This window comes from Sorghum bicolor, chromosome 3, assembly GCF_000003195.3.
Source record: "Sorghum bicolor cultivar BTx623 chromosome 3, Sorghum_bicolor_NCBIv3, whole genome shotgun sequence".
In the NCBI taxonomy this organism is placed as follows: domain Eukaryota; kingdom Viridiplantae; phylum Streptophyta; class Magnoliopsida; order Poales; family Poaceae; genus Sorghum; species Sorghum bicolor.
The window spans coordinates 6,829,230-6,847,878 of NC_012872.2; the positions used below are offsets into that span (position 1 = coordinate 6,829,230).

Genomic DNA, 18,649 nt, shown 5'->3' on the forward strand with positions numbered 1-18,649 from the left:
AACATGTTTTGGGTCTTGGATTGCAGGAAGGTCTACGATTTGGACAAACAGGTGAACATAACTTGATATGGGCACAGATTGGTAGTACATTAATATTTGGATGATGTAATGACTATGTGTGATGGAAAATTGCAAAGCAGCAAATCAAATAACAATGTATATGTTAGGATCACGTGGAACTATGATTAAACCCACACATTGATTTGCTGCTTTTATGAATATGTATATTCATCTATTGAAAATGTGCAATAGTAATTCAAAGGTGCTAAAAGAATATACTTTTCATTGTTTTGGTTTTGAGTGACATTATAAAACATAGATGATATGAGTCCTCCCAATAGCGAATATCTTGGCTAAGATGATAAATGTGTTTGGGGCAGGGGGAAGGAAAGGAATGGCTTGGGTGGCATTTCCAATTCTTTGATATTCTTATGCAACATTTCTATGACTGTATTCATGGAAGGACGACTTCCTGGGGTCATTTGTATGCACCACAAGCCAACTAGAGCAATCTGCTTTGCAGTCTCTTCTAGCTCGGATGTGACTTCATGGCTTTGCAAATCCTTTAACATGCAGTCATAAATCCAGTCAGTAAAATACGTTTCACTAGAATTTTCAGTATTTCCCCGGCCGCTTACCATTTGTAGTACCATCATTCCATAGCTGTAAACGTCTGACTTAGTTGACACAACTCCAAACCCTCTATAAAACACTTCTGGAGCAATGAAACCAATGGTGCCTCTTGCATCAGCCATCGAGAGAGCACTGTCCTTGACATGACACAGTTTTGCCAATCCAAAATCAGCAATTTTGGGACAAAAGTCTTCATCAAGAAGGATGTTGTGGGGCTTAATATCAAAATGAATGATGCGGGTGCTGCAGCCCTGGTGCAAATACTCCAGGCCTTGTGCGATGCCAATAGCTATTTTCCTCAAATTTTCCCATCCAAGAGCCGACTTTAAACTCTCTGAATAAATATACTTCTCTAAAGAGCCATTGGCAATGTACTCATAAACAAGGGCTCTCTTAGATCCCTGTAAACAAAAGCCAAATAAACTGACAATATTGACATGGGAAGTCCTACCAATGCTAGTAACCTCATTTAGGAATTCCTCTCCATTGCCTTTGTATCCTTTTAAGATTTTCACAGCAACCATATGGCCATCTGGTAGAGTACCCTTGAATACTGTACCATAACCACCCTCTCCTATTTTTTCCTTAAAACCTCTTGTTATTTTCTTCAGATCCGAGTGACTGTACCTCTTTGGGGTCAGTGATTGATATCTCCTTATTATCTCTTCCATATTTGATTGACTCCGAGCATGCTTTTGGAGAATGAAGAGACTGAGCTTTTGTTTCCGACGGTATATGAGCCAAAGAAGACATGTGAAAAACAACCCAGCTGTAGCAGACATGGAACCTAGAAAATTAAAACCAAAGAATGAAATCCAGCCATGGAAATATACACTACTATAGAAGATTTCTATCTATGCCTATGCAAGTTCTTGAGGATGCTAGAATTCCATATTATTAATTTAATCTTCTCCCTAGAGTTCTTCTGTAATATCAGATATAGATATCTGCAAAACTGATAAGAATAGCAGTAGATCCTATTCTCTTATCACATAAGAGCACGAGGCTAACCTGTCAGCTAAAACTTGGTACTCCCTCCATCCCAAATTATAAGACGTTTGACTTTTTTGAGCCCAAGTCTGATCACTCGTCTTATTCAAAAAAATTGTGCAAACATAGTCAAAATTAAGTTATTCTTGAAGAATTTTTATTAATAAACCAAGCCACGACAAAAGAAATGATATTTTGCATATATATATTTTTTAAATAAGACGAGTGGTCAAACTTGGTGACATAAAAGTCAAACGTCTTATAATTTGGGATGGATTGAGTAGTACAACATGTATAGCTAGCAAAATAAATACATACTACCTTCATAGAATAAATTAATTTGTAGAAATGTCTTAAATCAAACTTTTCTAAGTTTGACTGGATTCATACAAAAGAGCACAAAGACTTATGACACCAAATTAGTATCGTTACATACACCATAAAATGTATTTTTATTATGTGCTTATTTGGATTCATAAGTACTTGTGTTTTTTCTATAAATTGGGTCAAACATAAAAGAAATTTACTTCTGGGATTGATTTTTTCAGGGATGGAGGGAGTACCTATTAGAATTAATCTGATGTTGTGCCTCCTGTCTGCAATATATATTGATTCTAGTTAGCAACATCTCAATCACAATGAAAAATATCCAATAATGACAGAGATAGCATTATTGGTGAAGACGGAAGGGAAGTGCAATATGACTAGTGATTTTTCCGTGACTGCATGCACTGTCTATTTTTTCTTAACATTGACCTTTTTTTATGATATGTTTCTAAAATTAGTGTTTCAAGTTTCAACTGTTTTAAATGGAGTAAACTGCCTGTTGCAAAAATCTTCTCATGTGCATTCACTACAAAAGTGCCATAACCAGTTACTGAGTCATGTTTTTACCTCCCTAGGAATGTAAATGTAAATGATGTCATGATGAGATGTGTCAGATGTCCTATTGGCATGCTAACTTACTGTGACTTTGGTTTTCAGTTGGACTAGAAGAATCTGATCTTTTGCTCACCAAATGCATGATTCAATTTATTTGATTGTAATAATCTCACAAGTGAATTTACCAGATGGTGGCTGCCATGTCAAGAGGAAGCCATCGCTGATGAGTTGCTCATAGCTGCTCGCGTTCGTCTCGCCAAATGCCCCCCGCACTGGCACAAGGGTAGTGCTGCATCCCTCTACCGAGTACTGCGTGTAGTTGCTCGAGTCATTGTAATGCCCTCCAACATGAACAAGCAAGCTGCTGCCACATTTCGTCTCCACAAGCCTCCTATCCGGCTCCGGTGTCTTGGTGCACATGTAGAAGATGAGGTTCAGATTGACAGGGCTGATCGAGAATGGAAGACCGATTTTGGAGGAGGTGTTGGCAGTCAGAACATGGCAGCCCTTGGAGTTGGATCCGATGAAGTCCTCGAGCTTGTGGATATCAGCGACAAGCAAGGAGCTGTTGTCGTAGAAGATGTTGAGGATCTTGAATCGATACTTCCGCCGATAATACCCGAGGTATGGAATGCTGTTGTTGCAATGGACCTCGAATCCCAGACGACCGCATTTTGTGTCCGTTGCCTGCTCCGTAACAAATCCAAATGGGTCTGAAATAGTCAGATTGCCGCATAACTTTGGAGAGCAGCTAGCCTCTTGGTCATCTGCTGCTGCTGCTACAAGTGAGAGAGCTAACCATAGCAAGGCCAAGCTAAACGGGGACATCGGAGTGGAGGTGACAAATTGGGTGGAGGACTGGAGGTAGAGTTGAGAGATGCAAATGATACGACAACAGCTCAAATGGAGGCATGTAGCCGAACGGAGTAGATACGGTTGTATGAGAAGTGGAGTGCCCGAAGGGCAAGTCTTGACTACAGACTTACAGAGGTGACATAAAGTCTGAGCCATCATCATACTATGACTGGCCGGCCGGGTATACCTTTTGAACACAACAGCGTAGTCGTGTTGGCAGTTTAACTCGCGTTACATTAAAAATATAGACTATTTACGAAACTAAAAACATAGTTAGAGATTAATTTACGAGATGAATCTTTTAATCTTATTTAATTTATGATTGAACATTAATTACCAAATAAGATGAAAATATTATAGTACCTATTAAAATTTAACATCTCCTTTCATAAAAAAAAAATTAACATCTTCAACCAAACACCCCTTCCAATCACTGTCATCACTCATCAGCTTCTAGTCCTTAGTATGCTTGGGAAGTTAGATTTTTTGTTGGCTTACCTTGTTTAGTTTCCAATTTTTTTTAAGATTCTCTGTCATATCGAATGTTTAGACACATACATAGAGCACTAAATATAGATAAAAAACTAATTAATTACATAGTTTATTTATAATTTATGAGACGGATCTTTTGAGTCTAGTTAGTCCATAGTTAGATAATAATTTTTAAATACAATTGAAAGTGTTACAGTAGCTAAACCCAAAAATTTCCGCGAAGGATCCAGAAAAGATGTCGACTGCCTATAGTCAGAGTACATGGGAAGGATCCAAATTGTTAGTGGTTGTGCATTATCTACGAGCATCTTAACTGGTAGTGGTAGACTTGTGAATCGTGATATTCACAGTCAGTTGCTGTGGGCGTCCTAGTAGGTGCATGTGCATGAGAATTCCAACACGAGAGCGCATGTCAATGTAAGTCTCACACAATACTTCTATCCTATTAGCTTTCCCAAGTCAGCACCTGATCTCACACAGCTTTTGCGAAGGGGCACAACAAGGATAAATGTATCCCTGTCTTCAAAGGACCGTTAGACATAATGGTCCTGATGGGGCCTCTCTTTTTCAGAACATTGCTTTAAATTAGTCTCGTGAGATAATGGACTCTTGAATGACCAAGGCAGAAAGAACATTGTTTTGATTATATACTGGACCACCATGTACATACCCTCATACTGCGCTTGGCAGAAAAGTCATAGCTGAAAGTATTGTTCGTTGATTTATTGTGAGAGAAAAACACTGATGAATGACTGACAGATTCGGCGGATAAGTAAACAGGTTGTTGTTTCTATTTTTAAGGCACAAAGCGAGGGATGCTGTAGGCTAAGCAAACCTAGGCATAGGCCTGATAAGTGGTTTCACTTTCATCGTTGCAACAGGTTGTCCACAACTTGAAGGCACCCTTGCATTACTAGGGTTTGTAGCACTTGCATTTTCTGCACTCAGATCTTTTGCTGAATCTTCGCTGCAAAGAGAGAAACATGCGAAGATCAGCACTTTATTTTTGAAGTTTGACAAATGTGCATGCATCGTAGTGTCTTACATTATTTGACATAAGTTTTGCTTTGGTGGCATGTCCAATTCATCTAATCTCTTCCCGAACATATCCAAAACGTTTGTTATTGTAGGACGATGCATAGGTAATAGTTGTATGCACCATAAACCAATTAAGGTCATCTTCTTTGCCATTTCCTCAAATTCACTTCTGATTTCACAGGTTTGTAATCCATCATCTTGAGCAAAGTGGTCATAAATCCAATCTAGAAAATACATTTCACTAGACTTCTCAACCGTCAATTCAACATTTTTTCGGACTCCAACCATCTCCAGCAACATCATGCCATAACCATAAACATCTGACTTTGTTGAGACAACTCCAAAAGTTGGATAAAGAACTTCAGGGGCAACAAAGCCAATTGTTCCTCTAGGATAAGTCATTGAAAGCTTACTCTCTTTTGTGCCGCACAACTTGGCTAGACCAAAGTCTGCAATCTTTGGGCAAAAGTCTTGGTCCAGAAGGATGTTTTGTGGCTTGATATCAAAATGAACAATTCGTGTGTTGCAACTATGGTGCAAGTATTCTAGCCCACGGGCAATTCCAATTGCAATTTTATACAGTTTATCCCATCCTAAAAGTCCTTTGGGGTTCTCTGAATAAATATACTTATCTAAAGAACCATTTGGCATGTATTCATATATAAGAGCTCGTTTTGATCCTTCCAAACAAAATCCAAGCAAACTAACAATGTTAACATGTGATGTTTTGCTAATGCTCATGACCTCATTCACAAAGTCCTCTCCATTTCCTTTGGAGAGATGCAATAATTTAACAGCAACAAGATGACCATTGTCCAGCCTTCCACTGAAAACTGTACCATAACTGCCTTTCCCAAGCTTACTACGAAGGAAATATGTTATCTTTATAACCTCTGAGTAATCGTATCTTTTTGGAGTAAAGGATCCATGCAATGTAACCAAGTCTTCGATGTTTCTCTCCATGGTGCTGGTAACCCTTAGTTTGCGATCCTTCTCATGCCATATCAATGCATAAGTAGCAATGCCACATGCAAATATCAAGAATGTAGCTGCTAACAAGAACCCTGAGATTGAAAAGAGTGTTATTTTGGATTTTGAAGCACAACAAATGCCATTTTAGGTGCTAAAGGGCACAATTAAGTAGTTAAATATAAAGGGAGATTGATTCGCAAAGAACAAAAAAGGAGATTGGAATGCTTTGTTTTCGTAGGGTGTATCAAAGAATGACACTCTTCTTTAGTCCTTGTTGGAGCCTCTATGCAAGGATGTTCTCCATAGTGATGCTTATAAGAATCAACTGCTCTCTACGGGTAGTCCATTCCCTAGTATGAATCGACAAACTCCAAATCGAGCACAACATGTCTCTAATCTTACACAAGCACTTCCAAAGAAGACCACAAAAAAGAATCACCACTAAACCATCTAGTTGTTGCATATCATGATTCATGAACGAGTAAAAAGAGAAAGACCTTATTTAACCTAATCTAGCAAAGGGGCTGCTATGTAACAATAGATTAAACAACTTACTAATTTTAAAGATCAAACAAACTAAATGATATCATAGACGTGGTAAACAACACAACAAACAATATAAATTATTTTGGGTAACAAGTGCCAAGAAGAGAGACAAGTACTTATTTATTGATTGTCTCTATAAATCGATTTTGTCTTGGTTGTCTTTGTAATAAAGCGATTGACTGTAAAAAACACCATTTGTTTCTAGAGACAGGTACAAGTTGTGATTGGCTTTGTAAATCAAACCAGCTGTCTTCTAAAATTAGTTTTGTAATAGTGTACTTACCTTTATGTTGTGTTTTTGTCATTATAAAAAACTTATTCTTCTTAATGAATTATGTGCTCAACACCCGCTAAAACCAAAAATTTGAACTAAAGCTCCCAAGGAAACTAAGGTTTCTTTCAAGCATATTATTCGCACCTTGTGCTAATTGATTTTTGGCGTACCTAAGATTATCTTCATGGCCGTACCGTCGATACCTGCATGGGCATAAGTTTTATTATTAGCTAAGACTTCTGTATTGATTACTCAAGAAAAGCTGATGTATTGCACACCATCCGTTTCCAAATTGTAAATCCTTTTTATCTTTTCTAGATATATAACTTTGCTTTGTATCTAGATAATAATTGTATCGGATAACATTTCTAATTTTCTAGCTTTAATGTTTTTATAAACATATCTCTCAACCTATACTGGTGACTACTCACTTGGTTCCAAAATTTGGAGCTGACGTTTACAATACCAAATTAGTTTTATCAAATCTATTATGAGACATATTCTGTTTGTGTAATATCGTAGATATTAGTTTGTTTTTCTATAAAACTAGACTAAAGTTAGAGAAGTATGACTTAAAATCAGTGGCGGAGCCGAGGAACTTTCACGACTAGGGCCAATACTATGAATTACCTACATCGATCACATGCTAATGAACAAAAGTAATGTTAATATATAAATTTAGCTGAAAAAAACAAAAAAAAATACTCTAGTATTTTTTTCCCACGTTAAGGGCCATGGCCATATTGGCCCTAGGCTTATATCCGCCACTGCTTAAAATGAAACAATAACCTATATTTTAGACAAAGGAAGTATAATCTCATTGCAAGTGAATAATGGCTAGGAGCGTTCGAAGAAAAAATTACACAGCACTAACCCTTCTTACCTTGACGCGTGGTTGAGCAGAGCAACTCGCCGCTGCAGAAGCACTGGAACGATTGCTGGACGAACCTGCACTCTGCTCCGCTCCGTTTGCACGCAGCGCAGTCTCCCGCCGCCGTCCACTCCAAGAGGAACCCATCGCGGATCAACCCCACGTAGCGATCAGGAGCCGCCTCCATTCCGTCATGGAACTCGCGTACGGGCACGCTGACGAAGCTGCAGTTCGTCGGAACACCCGTCGTCGTCGGCCCGTCGCCGCCGTCGGAGACGACGTAAGCTCCCATCGTGTGGTTAGCGCACGGCCGAGGCAGTCGTATGCTAGGAGGAACCTCGCAGTTGTAGACGAAGGTGAGGTTCCTGTTGGCGTCGCTGACCTTGAGCGGGAGGCGGGAGAGGCCGCCGGAGGAGACGTTGAAGTCCGGGACGTTGCACGTCTCGTCGCCGGCGAAGGTGGACGCCTCGACGGACACCACGAGGGAGCTGTTGTCGTAGGATATGTCTCGGACGCGGTACGGGCGCTGCTCCGTGAGCGCCCTGTCGAGGTAGGCGCGGCGGCCGTCGTTGCACGTGAGGCGGAGCGCCGGGAAACCGCAGTACGGCGGCTGCACGCCGCTGAGCGAGAACGGGTACGTGACGCTCAGGTCCCCGCATCTCGCCGGAGCGCAGCTTTCCGTGGTGTTGTTGTCGACGGTGGCTCTTGCTACGTGGAGGAGCAAGGAAGCTAATGCGACTGCTGGCAGAAGTTCCAACGCCATCGAAGGACACGGAGGGACCTGCTGCCTGCGGTGCCGGTGCCTGCCTGCTGAGCACAAATTTGTATCTTGGCATGCAGTGTGCCTGTGCGAACATGGGGGATGTCAGATTGTCATTTTGTCAACCTTCCTATATATAACTCCAAATTGCCAAATTGGAAAGTCTTCGACGAACAGTAAACGATATTCAGGCCTTGTTTAGTTCACCTAAAAAACAAAAAGTTCTCAAGATTCTTCGTCACATCAAATCTTTCGACATATGCATGAATCATTAAATATAAATAAAAATAAAAAATAATTGGACAGTTTACCTGTAAATCGCGAGACGAATCTTTTGATCCTAGTTAGTCCATAATTGGACAATATTTATCACAAACAAACAAAAATACTACAGTAGCGAAATGCAAAATCTTTTTGCATCTAAACAAGGCCTCACATTTTTTTTTTCTGAATGAACGCGTGAAAGCAGCGTTCTGCTACGAGCGATTGATCACCGAGATGTATAGTGTTGTCAGAGAAGGTTGACACTTCACGCTGGATGCACCACACAACGTTACACTCCAAAACAAATGAGTCATGTGTGATTTAGTGAAGTACTGACTATTCCGAAGCAGATGTGAAAGTCTTTGAATCCACGCGTGGAATTTCTTGGACTGAAGAATGATGTTAGGAACGGCCGTCGATAAGATGTTCTGAAATTATACGGTGAAGAGGTCAGACTCCGGGCCGAGGGGAGGGCCTTGAGGCTTGAGGTCTTGAACGATGACTGCCATATTTCGAGAAGAATTTCTCTCAAGAATCGAGACTGCATTTTGCAATGAAACCTAGCTATTCAGAGAACATCAGGGGAACAACAACAAAAATAAGATTTACAAGTAAGCCAACAAGTAAAAGTTGGGCCGTATGCGCATAATTCCGAGACGGAAGATTCATGGGCGGAAGAAGTCGTCCATCAATTTTTACGAAAGTCTATTTTTCATTCTTAAACTTCAAAACCGGGTAAAATATATTTTTTAACTTTTGAAACCATGCATATTACGTTCCTGACATGGTTATGAGCGATTTTGAAGATAATTTTGTCTTTTTGTTTTTACTAGAAAATATGCCCGTGTGTTGCTACGGGAGAAGGGTCACGTGGTTGGGAACTGCATGATCCTTCTTCCTCCTTACCAGCGCCGCCTCCAATGGTCTCGCTTGCGTCCACTGTCTCATGCACCCTTCAGCTGCCGCCCTCTCCATTGGACTTCTAGCACCACAGTTGGCACCTCACACAAGATTACCGCCCCACTAATCTTCCATGATGTCCTACTCTAACTACATATTTCTGTCTATCACTTCAACATGACATACACACCGCTACCCCTAGGCAAAGAGATTAGAATTCGAAATTAGAAGGTGAGGTGTGTACTTTGCTCATCGAGATCCGAAACTTCTTCTGCGTATCGAGGACATCCCAACCAAAATCTATAATATATAAGAAAAAAAATAGAAGAAATTCATGTCGAACTTGGAGTTCATGTGGAACATACAATGTATTTGATTTGATTTTTTCCGACAGGAGCTGGAGTCACCGTTTGATTTGATTATGACTCGTCTGAATAAAATCGTGTCTTCTGCCATTGTGCCTCCGCGGCTTTGCAGGGTGCCAGCCACGCAAGAGCCACAGCCACCCATGTCGACAATCTGTGCATTGGTGTCCATGCCGGCGTCGGACACGATGCGCTGCACGGATCGAGGAGGCACACCCGGGCGCCACATGCCCCGCGCTCCTGGGGAGCTCCTCCGCCCCCTCGCCATGGCAAGGATGCGACACCTCTACTGGACCCTTGTCGTGTGAGACCGCCGCTGTGCTCGCCTGCCCCGCTGGTTGACTCTAGGTCGCAGATGCAGCAGTCTCTGACCGCATGCCGCTCCTCTCATCATGCCTTCCGGAACTCCGCCGTGTGCACGTCGCTCCCATTGTGGAACTCCGGCGGTGCCAACACCACGCGGGGCAGTCGCATCAGCAGCAGGGAGAGGTCTCCGGCGGCGGCGAAGTCCTTCGAGGCGCACACGGTGATGGGGAGGTTCCTGACCCTTTTTTCCTTTTTATGGAGAAATTGTCATCCACACATGCGACTATGCGAGTGAACCAGAGAATGGTTTTCCACGCGAGGGAGTGGCCCGCAGTGCGTCGTCGACGTATGTGAACGAATGGGCTGCTAAAGGCCGAATGTGAGCGAGTAAGACAGTTGGGATATTGAATGGGCCAGACGAAAAACGGCCCAGACCAAAAGAGAGGCTGAAATTTTGCCTCTTTAGTATTAGGGATAGATAAATTTATTTTTACTAAATATTTATAAATTACAGTAAATCACATAAAATTCTGTTGATGCAAAACTGATCTGCAAACACAAAGAGCTAATACCCGATTCAAATGTCAAGGCGTGCCAGCCGATTTGACCTTGCTATCGGCAAAGGTGATAACTCGAATACTTTAGTCCTGACAACAGCGATGCGCTCGGATGTCACGGCTAAGAGGTACTCACGCGGAACTTGAGAACACGCCGAGCTTAAGTCGACGAATTCCTAAGAATTCGTAACAAAAGGAAAAAGTATGACGAAGTCGTCGAAAAGTAAATGCTGGAGTATGAGTAAAAACGTGTGTTTGATTCATTGATTCATTTTTACAAGGCCCTAGGGTCTATATTTATACCCTGCTCAAAGAGCTACAACCAGACACGATTAGAATTCGAATTCCAAATTACACGGAATCCGTATACAAAACGATGCAAATAATTAAGGAAATAACAAAACTATCCCTCGTGACAAACCGAAACTCCTCCACATAACGACCGGCAGCTTCTGGACTCTCTCTTTGCATCATCGGCAGACCCTTTGCCATAGTCATCGGCAGACTTTCTTATCTAGCCATCGGCACCATATTACTGCCTGTGGACTTAGTCACGTTCAACTTCTCCCTCATCGGCAACCATCCTCATCGGCAACCCACTTTGTAAACATCGTACTGCCACCTTATCCTGCCATCCTAGACACGTGCCCAAAAACGGTGTCAACACATGCCCCCCAGTTTCGGAGTATAAAACTATTAATGCTCCGAAATTCTCTACAGTAATGATGCCTTTTCCCGCAATTAATGCTCCTAATCTGGTAACCGACAACCTCAATCTGAACAACTCTGATCCTATTCCTCCGCAGATTCCTCGAAATCCCCAACTTCCTAAACGGGCATTTTTCTCAGTCGTACATCGGCAACAATACCGTTACAAAGATCTGCCGATGTTCTGACCAGGATATTCGCACAAACGGTTACTTCCCCTCTATCCGCCCATCGGCAATATGACCGTTATAGAATATCGCCGATGGACCGACCAGGAGATCTCGCACAGTAAAATATCTTCAGATAATGACCGCTTCCCGTCAAATCACCTGCACAATCCCTGGATTACCGTGCGAACAGTTACCATATCCACCTGAGTACCCTCGGATTTCTCGGATGCGGCAAAGAGATAAGTCGGATTTGCCCTTGCCCATTTTGTCCTATAAATAGTTCCTTCTTGGGTACTCCTTCCCCATCACACCATTCTACTACCCAACTTTACTTTTCCAGCGGCGGCGCCACCAAAAACTCCTAAGGTCTCTGACAAGTACCCCTCTTCATCAACTCCGGCGCCTTCACACGCTTCCTTCGCAGCAAGATGGCCGTCGGGTTCGTCGTCCCTGAGGTCAAATCTCCACCCCGTCTTCTGTATTTTCTTCATATCCCTGTTCACTCGCAATTCATTTTACTGAACATCTTCCTTTTCTTTCCTCTTTGTATTTATTTTTACGCCCAAAATCACTAGGAATTGTCCAACAAAATTGTCATCCCCACCGATCAACCACACCTTCAATGCCTCGGCCCTCTAGGGGACCCAGATCCAACTGACCTTATCAACGCAGAAACCAACAGGATCCCCTTCAGAGCCGAAAATTTTTCCTTAGATCTGTGGAAGGACACCTTCCGCTCTTGGCCCAGCCCAACTGTAGGGTGGAAAGACTGGTTCTTGAGGGTCAGCAACTCTAATGAAGTTCAGTGGGGTGAAAGGAATCTAGCCCAATGCATTAGATTGTCCATTGCCGATATGCATAGGAACGAGTCACTGCTGATAGCTGCATCCTACTTTTGGTCAGACACCCTCAATGCTTTTGCCTTTGGCCACGGCCCTGCTTCTCCTACTCTTGCCGATGTAGCCATGCTTACTGGTCTAGATATATCTTCTGCCGATAGCACCCACTTTTTTGATACTGCCCCTAGTGCCAAAGTGGAGACTCGCGCTATCGGCGGTTGGTCGGGGTACATTCAGAAGTACCGTGGGAAAGGATCTGTCACCATAAAGGAACAAACCACCTTTCTGAACATGTGGCTGGACAAGTTTGTATTCTGTGGTCGATCGGCAGGACCGACTTCTGTCTACCTATCGGCAGCAGAAAGACTGGCTAACGGTGGCCGATTCCCTCTCGGCCGACACTTGCTTGGCGCTGCTTACCACCTTCTCCATCAAGTAGCCCAGAAACTTCTGCTCGGCCAATCCACTGGCAACTTGGGAGGCCCCTGGTGGTTTGTCAACATGTGGCTCAATCTGCATCTGCACAAGCGTCTCAACTTCAACCTGTTCACACAGCGTTTCCCAAGAGATATAGCTGAAAACCATGTATTGGGTGAAGAGGAATCGGCAACACGCGCCCCCTTGAACTTTGGTGAAGCTGTCATAGTTCTGCCTGGTTCAGGGGGTAATCCAGATCAGATCGGCCGATTCTTCCAGACTCTGTATGAGGGTTTGACCAGAGACGAACGACCATGGTTGGCTTATGATGACCCAGATAGCATGCTCCCTCTGACCTTCAATCCATTTGATGAAGCTCTCGACAGGGACAATGAGGTGATGATGGCAATTGTGACTCCCAGAATCATTCCAGTGAATTTCTTTGGTAGCACAAAAACCTCCCCTCAAACTTACGAATTTTACAATCCATCGGCATTAGCTCGCCAGTTAGCTTTCGGCCAGTTGCCGATTGCACTTCCTTATGCCGATGTGATAAAACCCAGAGAAACTATCAACAACCTTCTTGAGTGGACTCGAGCAGTCCAACTACCACCAAACGCCGATATAGATGTAGATCTGTCAGAATGGGTTCCGGCTGCTTTTATCACTCAGGCATACAAGTTATGGTGGGCAGAATGGAAAGAGCATCTATTCTGCAGATCGGCACTTTCATACCGCGGCATGATTGACTCCGAATACGAAGTTCCCGATGACACTGTAAGTAACTCAAACCAACGTTTCATTTTCTCAATATTACCTCCATCGGCAGCTTACCCTTGTATTCCTTTTGCAGGTTGACAACATTCCTCCATTGGTTAGCAGGAGTGGCAGGCCGATCGACTTGTTTCCATCAGGCCCGATTTCCTCAATCGGCCACAATGCTCCCACTCTAGCTTCCATCGTGCATCGGGGTGTACGCCTCAGGAAAGTCACCACCAGAAGAACCCAGACACCACCAACGGTTGCTGCTCCCACTCTTGCGCGGGCTTTCAAGGCAATTTATCAAATCTTTTCCTTTATGCTGACTATCTTTATATCGGCTATATTTATGCTTATAAATTCTTGTTTATTATTGCAGCAAACCGGCGCATCGGCGAAAGCCAGGTGTGAGAGTACCGATGCCCCCCAGTCTAGCCAACCCAAGAGAAAGGGCACCACGGGTGCTAAGACTGGAACAAAGCGCTAGAAGGTAGCAACTCCCCCTCCTCCTCCGGTATCTCCAATTCCGGTGGAGTCTTCTCCTTCTTCTCCAGAAGCCCAGCCACAGCAAGCACCATCCCCCCCACCTATGCAGGAAGCACCACAGATAGAAGAACCCCAACAGGAAGGATCTCAAACAGAAGATACATCAGCTGACATGGGTGAACAAACAACTGGCCCGGTGGGTCCAGTTATACCATCGGCAGTTCTTCCGATTCAGACAACCGTTGTCCCTCCTCCAGGTAACATACTTTAACAATATCGCTACCGATGAACTTATTCTTATTTAGTCTCATAACTCCTTTTGTCTTCTTTCAGTTGATATCGTTCCATCGGCAATCTCAGCCGATCAACCTGTAGCTCCATCGGCATCTTTGGCCGATCAGCCTGCAGCTCCATCAGCACTTCTCAGTCAAAGACAAGAGATCGCCTTGAAGCAAGTAAGTCACCGTTTACCGTTAGCACTATTTGCCGATTCTCTGAGTATGAGCTAATTTTGCTTTCCCTCCCAGGAACAAGATTCTCCCGATAGCCTGTTCTCCTTCGCCATCGATCTCTCTGAAGAAGAAGGTGAAGAAGCAAGCTCTTCTCAGACGGTCGGCATCACATCGGCAGAGATCAGGGTCAGGCTGGAAGAATTGTCAGCTCTCCTTCACCAGGACACAGCGCAATTGGTTGATGATTCCGACCCTACCAAGACCCTGTTCAGAACTCTCAGAGGCCAAATCCCAGCCGATGTTGAAGAAATCCTGTTCCAAGCCGCTCATCTGGAGAGTCGCCAGCTGCAGTACCAAAGAGCTTCTCGGCGGCTTGCCGATAGAGCCGCTCAGACTCAACTCTCCGATGAAATGAGGAAAGAGAAGCTTTTGACCGATGAGAAGCACAAGAACATCGGTATCCTGAGATCTTCTGGAGACGCGCTGAAGCAGAAGATATCCGATCTATCGGCAAGAAAAGAATCCCTGTTGGCGGAGCTCAAGGAAGTAGAGAACGCTCTGTCCCAAGCCCAACAGGAAGAGAGCCAATTGCCAGAGACCATCAGGCTTCTTGAGCACGAGCGAAATGCTCATGGTCGCAAGGCACTTCAACTGAAGAAGAAGCTGAAGCCGATAGAAGGTTCTGCCGATGATGACATCAAGGAGATAGAAGCAGCCAACCAAATTCGGCTACGCGCTATATCGGCAATCCAGACGCTGCTTAACACATAGAGTTTCTATCGGCATTGTATCTGCGCTTTCCTGCTTCCTCAGCTTTTAGTCTAGCCGATAGGACTGTTATCGGCACCTAAACTTTTGAAACACCAAGTCTTGTCCCCAAGCATTTGGATCCAGCCGATAGGAGTGTTATCGGCACCTAAACTTCTATGCATCGACCCATATACTGGGGTAGTACTTCTTTAAATATTTGCTGTTTAATGCTCTGGGAAATTCAATTCCTTCGAGGGTTTCTAGAATGTAGGCATTACCAGGAGCCGATCGACTTATCCGATAAGGACCCTCCCAATTAGGAGACCACTTTCCAAACTTCGAACTTTTGGTCCCAATTGGTAAAATTAATTTCCATACCAAATCCCCATCGGCAAACTCTTTAGCCTTCACTTTCTTATCATACCATCTAGCAACTCTCTTCTTATTTTCTTCTATACTCATTAAAGCTTTTAACCGATGCTCTGCTAGATCGTCCAATTCATCGGTCATCAAAGTGGCATAACCATCGGAAGTTAATTGATCTTGAAAAGATAATCGCCTAGATCCAGCCTTAATTTCCCAAGGCAACACTGCATCATGTCCATACACCAATTGATAGGGTGATACCTTGGTCGATCCATGACAAGCCATCCGATAAGACCACAATGCTTCATTTAATAATGTATGCCACCGCTTAGGATTTTCTTCAATCTTTCGTTTAATAAGCTTGATAATTCCTTTGTTAGACGCTTCGGCCTGCCCATTGGCTTGAGCATAATAAGGAGAAGAATTCAACACTTTAATTCCCATACCGATTGCGAATTCATCGAACTCCCCCGATGTGAACATGGTGCCCTGATCGGTAGTAATCGTTTGGGGAATCCCAAATCGGTAAATAATATGCTCCTTCACAAAATCAATCATATTGGCCGATGTGACTTTCTTCAAAGGAATAGCTTCAACCCACTTAGTGAAATAGTCAGTGGCAACTAGAATGAACTTATGCCCTTTGCTAGATGGTGGATAAATCTGGCCGATCAGATCGATGGCCCATCCCCGGAACGGCCAAGGCTTTATTATAGGATTCATAGCCGATGCGGGTGCTCTCTAGATATTACCAAACTTTTGACAACCTTGACATCCCTTGAAATATTTAAAACAATCTTCAAGTATGGTTGGCCAAAAATATCCATTCCTTCGAATCATCCACTTCAGCTTAAAAGCTGACTGATGCGCTCCACACACTCCTTCATGGATTTCCCCCATCAAACTTCTAGCTTCATCATCACCCAAGCATCGGAGAAGAATTCCGTCGATAGTTCGATAATACAATTCATTTTCAAGGAGCACATACTTGGTTGCTTGAAATCGAACCCGTCTTTCAACTTTTTTGGATGGATCTTTTAGATAATCAATAATTTCTTTCCTCCAATCACCGGCACCGACTGCCGATGTCGCATTAATCATTGGCTGATATCCCGAGGCATGCTGAGCTAACCGATTAGCGTCTTCATTATGCAATCGGGGAACATGCTCCAATCGGAAATCCTTGAATTCCTTTAACAGTTGCATACTTCTCTCGAAATAAGTTATGAGAACTTCACTTCGGCATTCATAGCTTCCGGCCAATTGATTTATAACCAACATAGAATCCCCGAATATTTCAACAGCATCAGCACGAACTTCTCTTAACAACTCTAATCCCTTGATCAGAGCCTGATACTCAGCCTGATTATTTGTTGATGTGGCAACAATCGGCAAGGAAAACTCATACTTCCTCCCCTTAGGGGAAACTAATACAATGCCGATTCCTGCCCCCCGGTCACAGGTAGATCCATCAAAGAAGAGCGTCCAGGGTACAATTTCCAAGGTTTCCACTAGACCGCAATGCTGAGTCACAAAATCGGCCATAATCTGGCCTTTGACTGCCTTAGCCGATTCGTAACGCAAATCGAACTCCGACAGCGCTAAAATCCATTTACCGATCCTACCACTCATAATCGGCATAGATAGCATGTATCGGACCACGTCATCTTTGCAAACAACAGTGCATTCGGCCGATAACAGGTAATGTCTCAGCTTGATACATGAAAAATATAAGCATAAGCATAGTTTCTCAATGGCCGAATACCTGGTTTCAGCATCAATCAACCTCCTACTCAAATAATAAATTACCCTTTCTTTCCCTTCAAATTCTTGAACTAAAGCTGAACCGATAACCGATCCATCGGTAGATAAATACAATCTGAAGGGCTTCCCTTGTTGAGGTGGAACTAGAACTGGAGGACTTACTAGATACTTCTTGATTTCATCCAGAGCCAACTGCTGTTCTTCTCCCCAAATAAACTCTTGATCGGCTTTCAATTTAAGAAGAGGACTGAAAGCACGAATCCTACCAGACAAATTCGATATAAATCTCCTGATAAAATTTACCTTGCCGATCAAGGATTGGAGCTCGGTTTTGTTGGTAGGGGCCACTATTTTATTGATGGCATCAATAGATCTTCGACTAATTTCAATACCCCTCTGATGTACCATGAAACCAAGAAACTGCCCTGCCGATACACCAAATGCACACTTGTTGGGATTCATCTTCAATCCATGCTTCCTTGTGCACTCTAACACTTTTTGTAAATCGGCAAGATGCTTTGAGAAATCTCCAGACTTAACCACCACATCATCAATATAAATCTCCACGAGCTTGCCGATGAACTCATGAAATATAAAATTCATAGCCCTTTGATAAGTAGCACCAGCATTCTTCAACCCAAAAGTCATGACTATCCATTCAAATAGCCCAACATGACCAGGACACCTGAATGCGGTTTTTGGAATATCCTCCTCCGCCATGAATATTTGATTGTAACCTGCATTACCATCCATGAAGCTGATGACCTGATGACCAGCCGCAGCATCAACCAGTAGATCGGCGACAGGCATTGGGTATCCATCCATCGGCGTAGCTTTATTGAGATTCCTGAAATCAATGCACACCCGAAGCTTCCCGTTCTTCTTGTAAACCGGAACAACATTGGAAATCCACTCGGCATACCGACACTGCCGAATAAACTTAGCTTCAATAAGTTTGGTGATTTCGGCCTTAATATCAGGTAGAATGTTAGGATTACATCGGTGGGCTGGTTGCTGATGTGGCCGAAATCCAGACTTGATGGGTAACCGATGTTCAACAATTGATCGGTCTAAACCAGGCATCTCGGTATAATCCCAAGCAAAGCAATCTTTATATTTCTTTAACAAACTAGTCAATTGTTGCTTACTCTCAGGATCTAATTTAGCACTAATAAAAGTAGGCCTAGGCTTATCACCACTACCTATATCTACTTCTACCAAATCATCGGCCGA

At 43.2% G+C, this 18,649-nt stretch overlaps 2 protein-coding genes across 2 annotated transcripts; both read right to left on the bottom strand.

Annotated features, from left to right (window-relative positions):
* On the bottom strand, positions 233 to 4,257 carry LOC8060833 (LEAF RUST 10 DISEASE-RESISTANCE LOCUS RECEPTOR-LIKE PROTEIN KINASE-like 2.4). The gene is made up of 2 exons (XM_021456082.1): positions 2,691 to 4,257; positions 233 to 1,420 (listed from the first exon to the last, which is right to left on the bottom strand). Exons 1-2 carry the CDS (start codon positions 3,520 to 3,522, stop codon positions 354 to 356), a joined length of 1,899 nt encoding a protein of 632 aa, XP_021311757.1. The 5' UTR covers positions 3,523 to 4,257; the 3' UTR covers positions 233 to 353.
* LOC8060834 (LEAF RUST 10 DISEASE-RESISTANCE LOCUS RECEPTOR-LIKE PROTEIN KINASE-like 2.1) lies at positions 4,551 to 8,476 on the bottom strand. The gene is made up of 4 exons (XM_002457355.2): positions 7,566 to 8,476; positions 6,853 to 6,885; positions 4,898 to 5,954; positions 4,551 to 4,819 (listed from the first exon to the last, which is right to left on the bottom strand). The coding sequence occupies exons 1-4, from the start codon at positions 8,314 to 8,316 to the stop codon at positions 4,678 to 4,680; spliced, it is 1,983 nt and encodes a 660-aa protein (XP_002457400.2). The 5' UTR covers positions 8,317 to 8,476; the 3' UTR covers positions 4,551 to 4,677.

Excerpts from the sequence above, each read along its gene's own strand:
- LOC8060834 (XM_002457355.2), bottom strand. The coding sequence starts at position 8,316 with ATGGCGTTGGAACTTCTGCCAGCAGTCGCATTAGCTTCCTTGCTCCTC. Across the intron at positions 5,955-6,852 it reads GGCCATGAAGATAATCTTAG|GGTTCTTGTTAGCAGCTACA; the intron begins GTACGCCAAAAA and ends TTTCAATCTCAG. Across the intron at positions 4,820-4,897 it reads CAAAACTTATGTCAAATAAT|CGAAGATTCAGCAAAAGATC; the intron begins GTAAGACACTAC and ends CTCTCTTTGCAG.
- LOC8060833 (XM_021456082.1), bottom strand. The coding sequence starts at position 3,522 with ATGATGATGGCTCAGACTTTATGTCACCTCTGTAAGTCTGTAGTCAAG. Across the intron at positions 1,421-2,690 it reads GACATGGCAGCCACCATCTG|GTTCCATGTCTGCTACAGCT; the intron begins GTAAATTCACTT and ends TTAATTTTCTAG.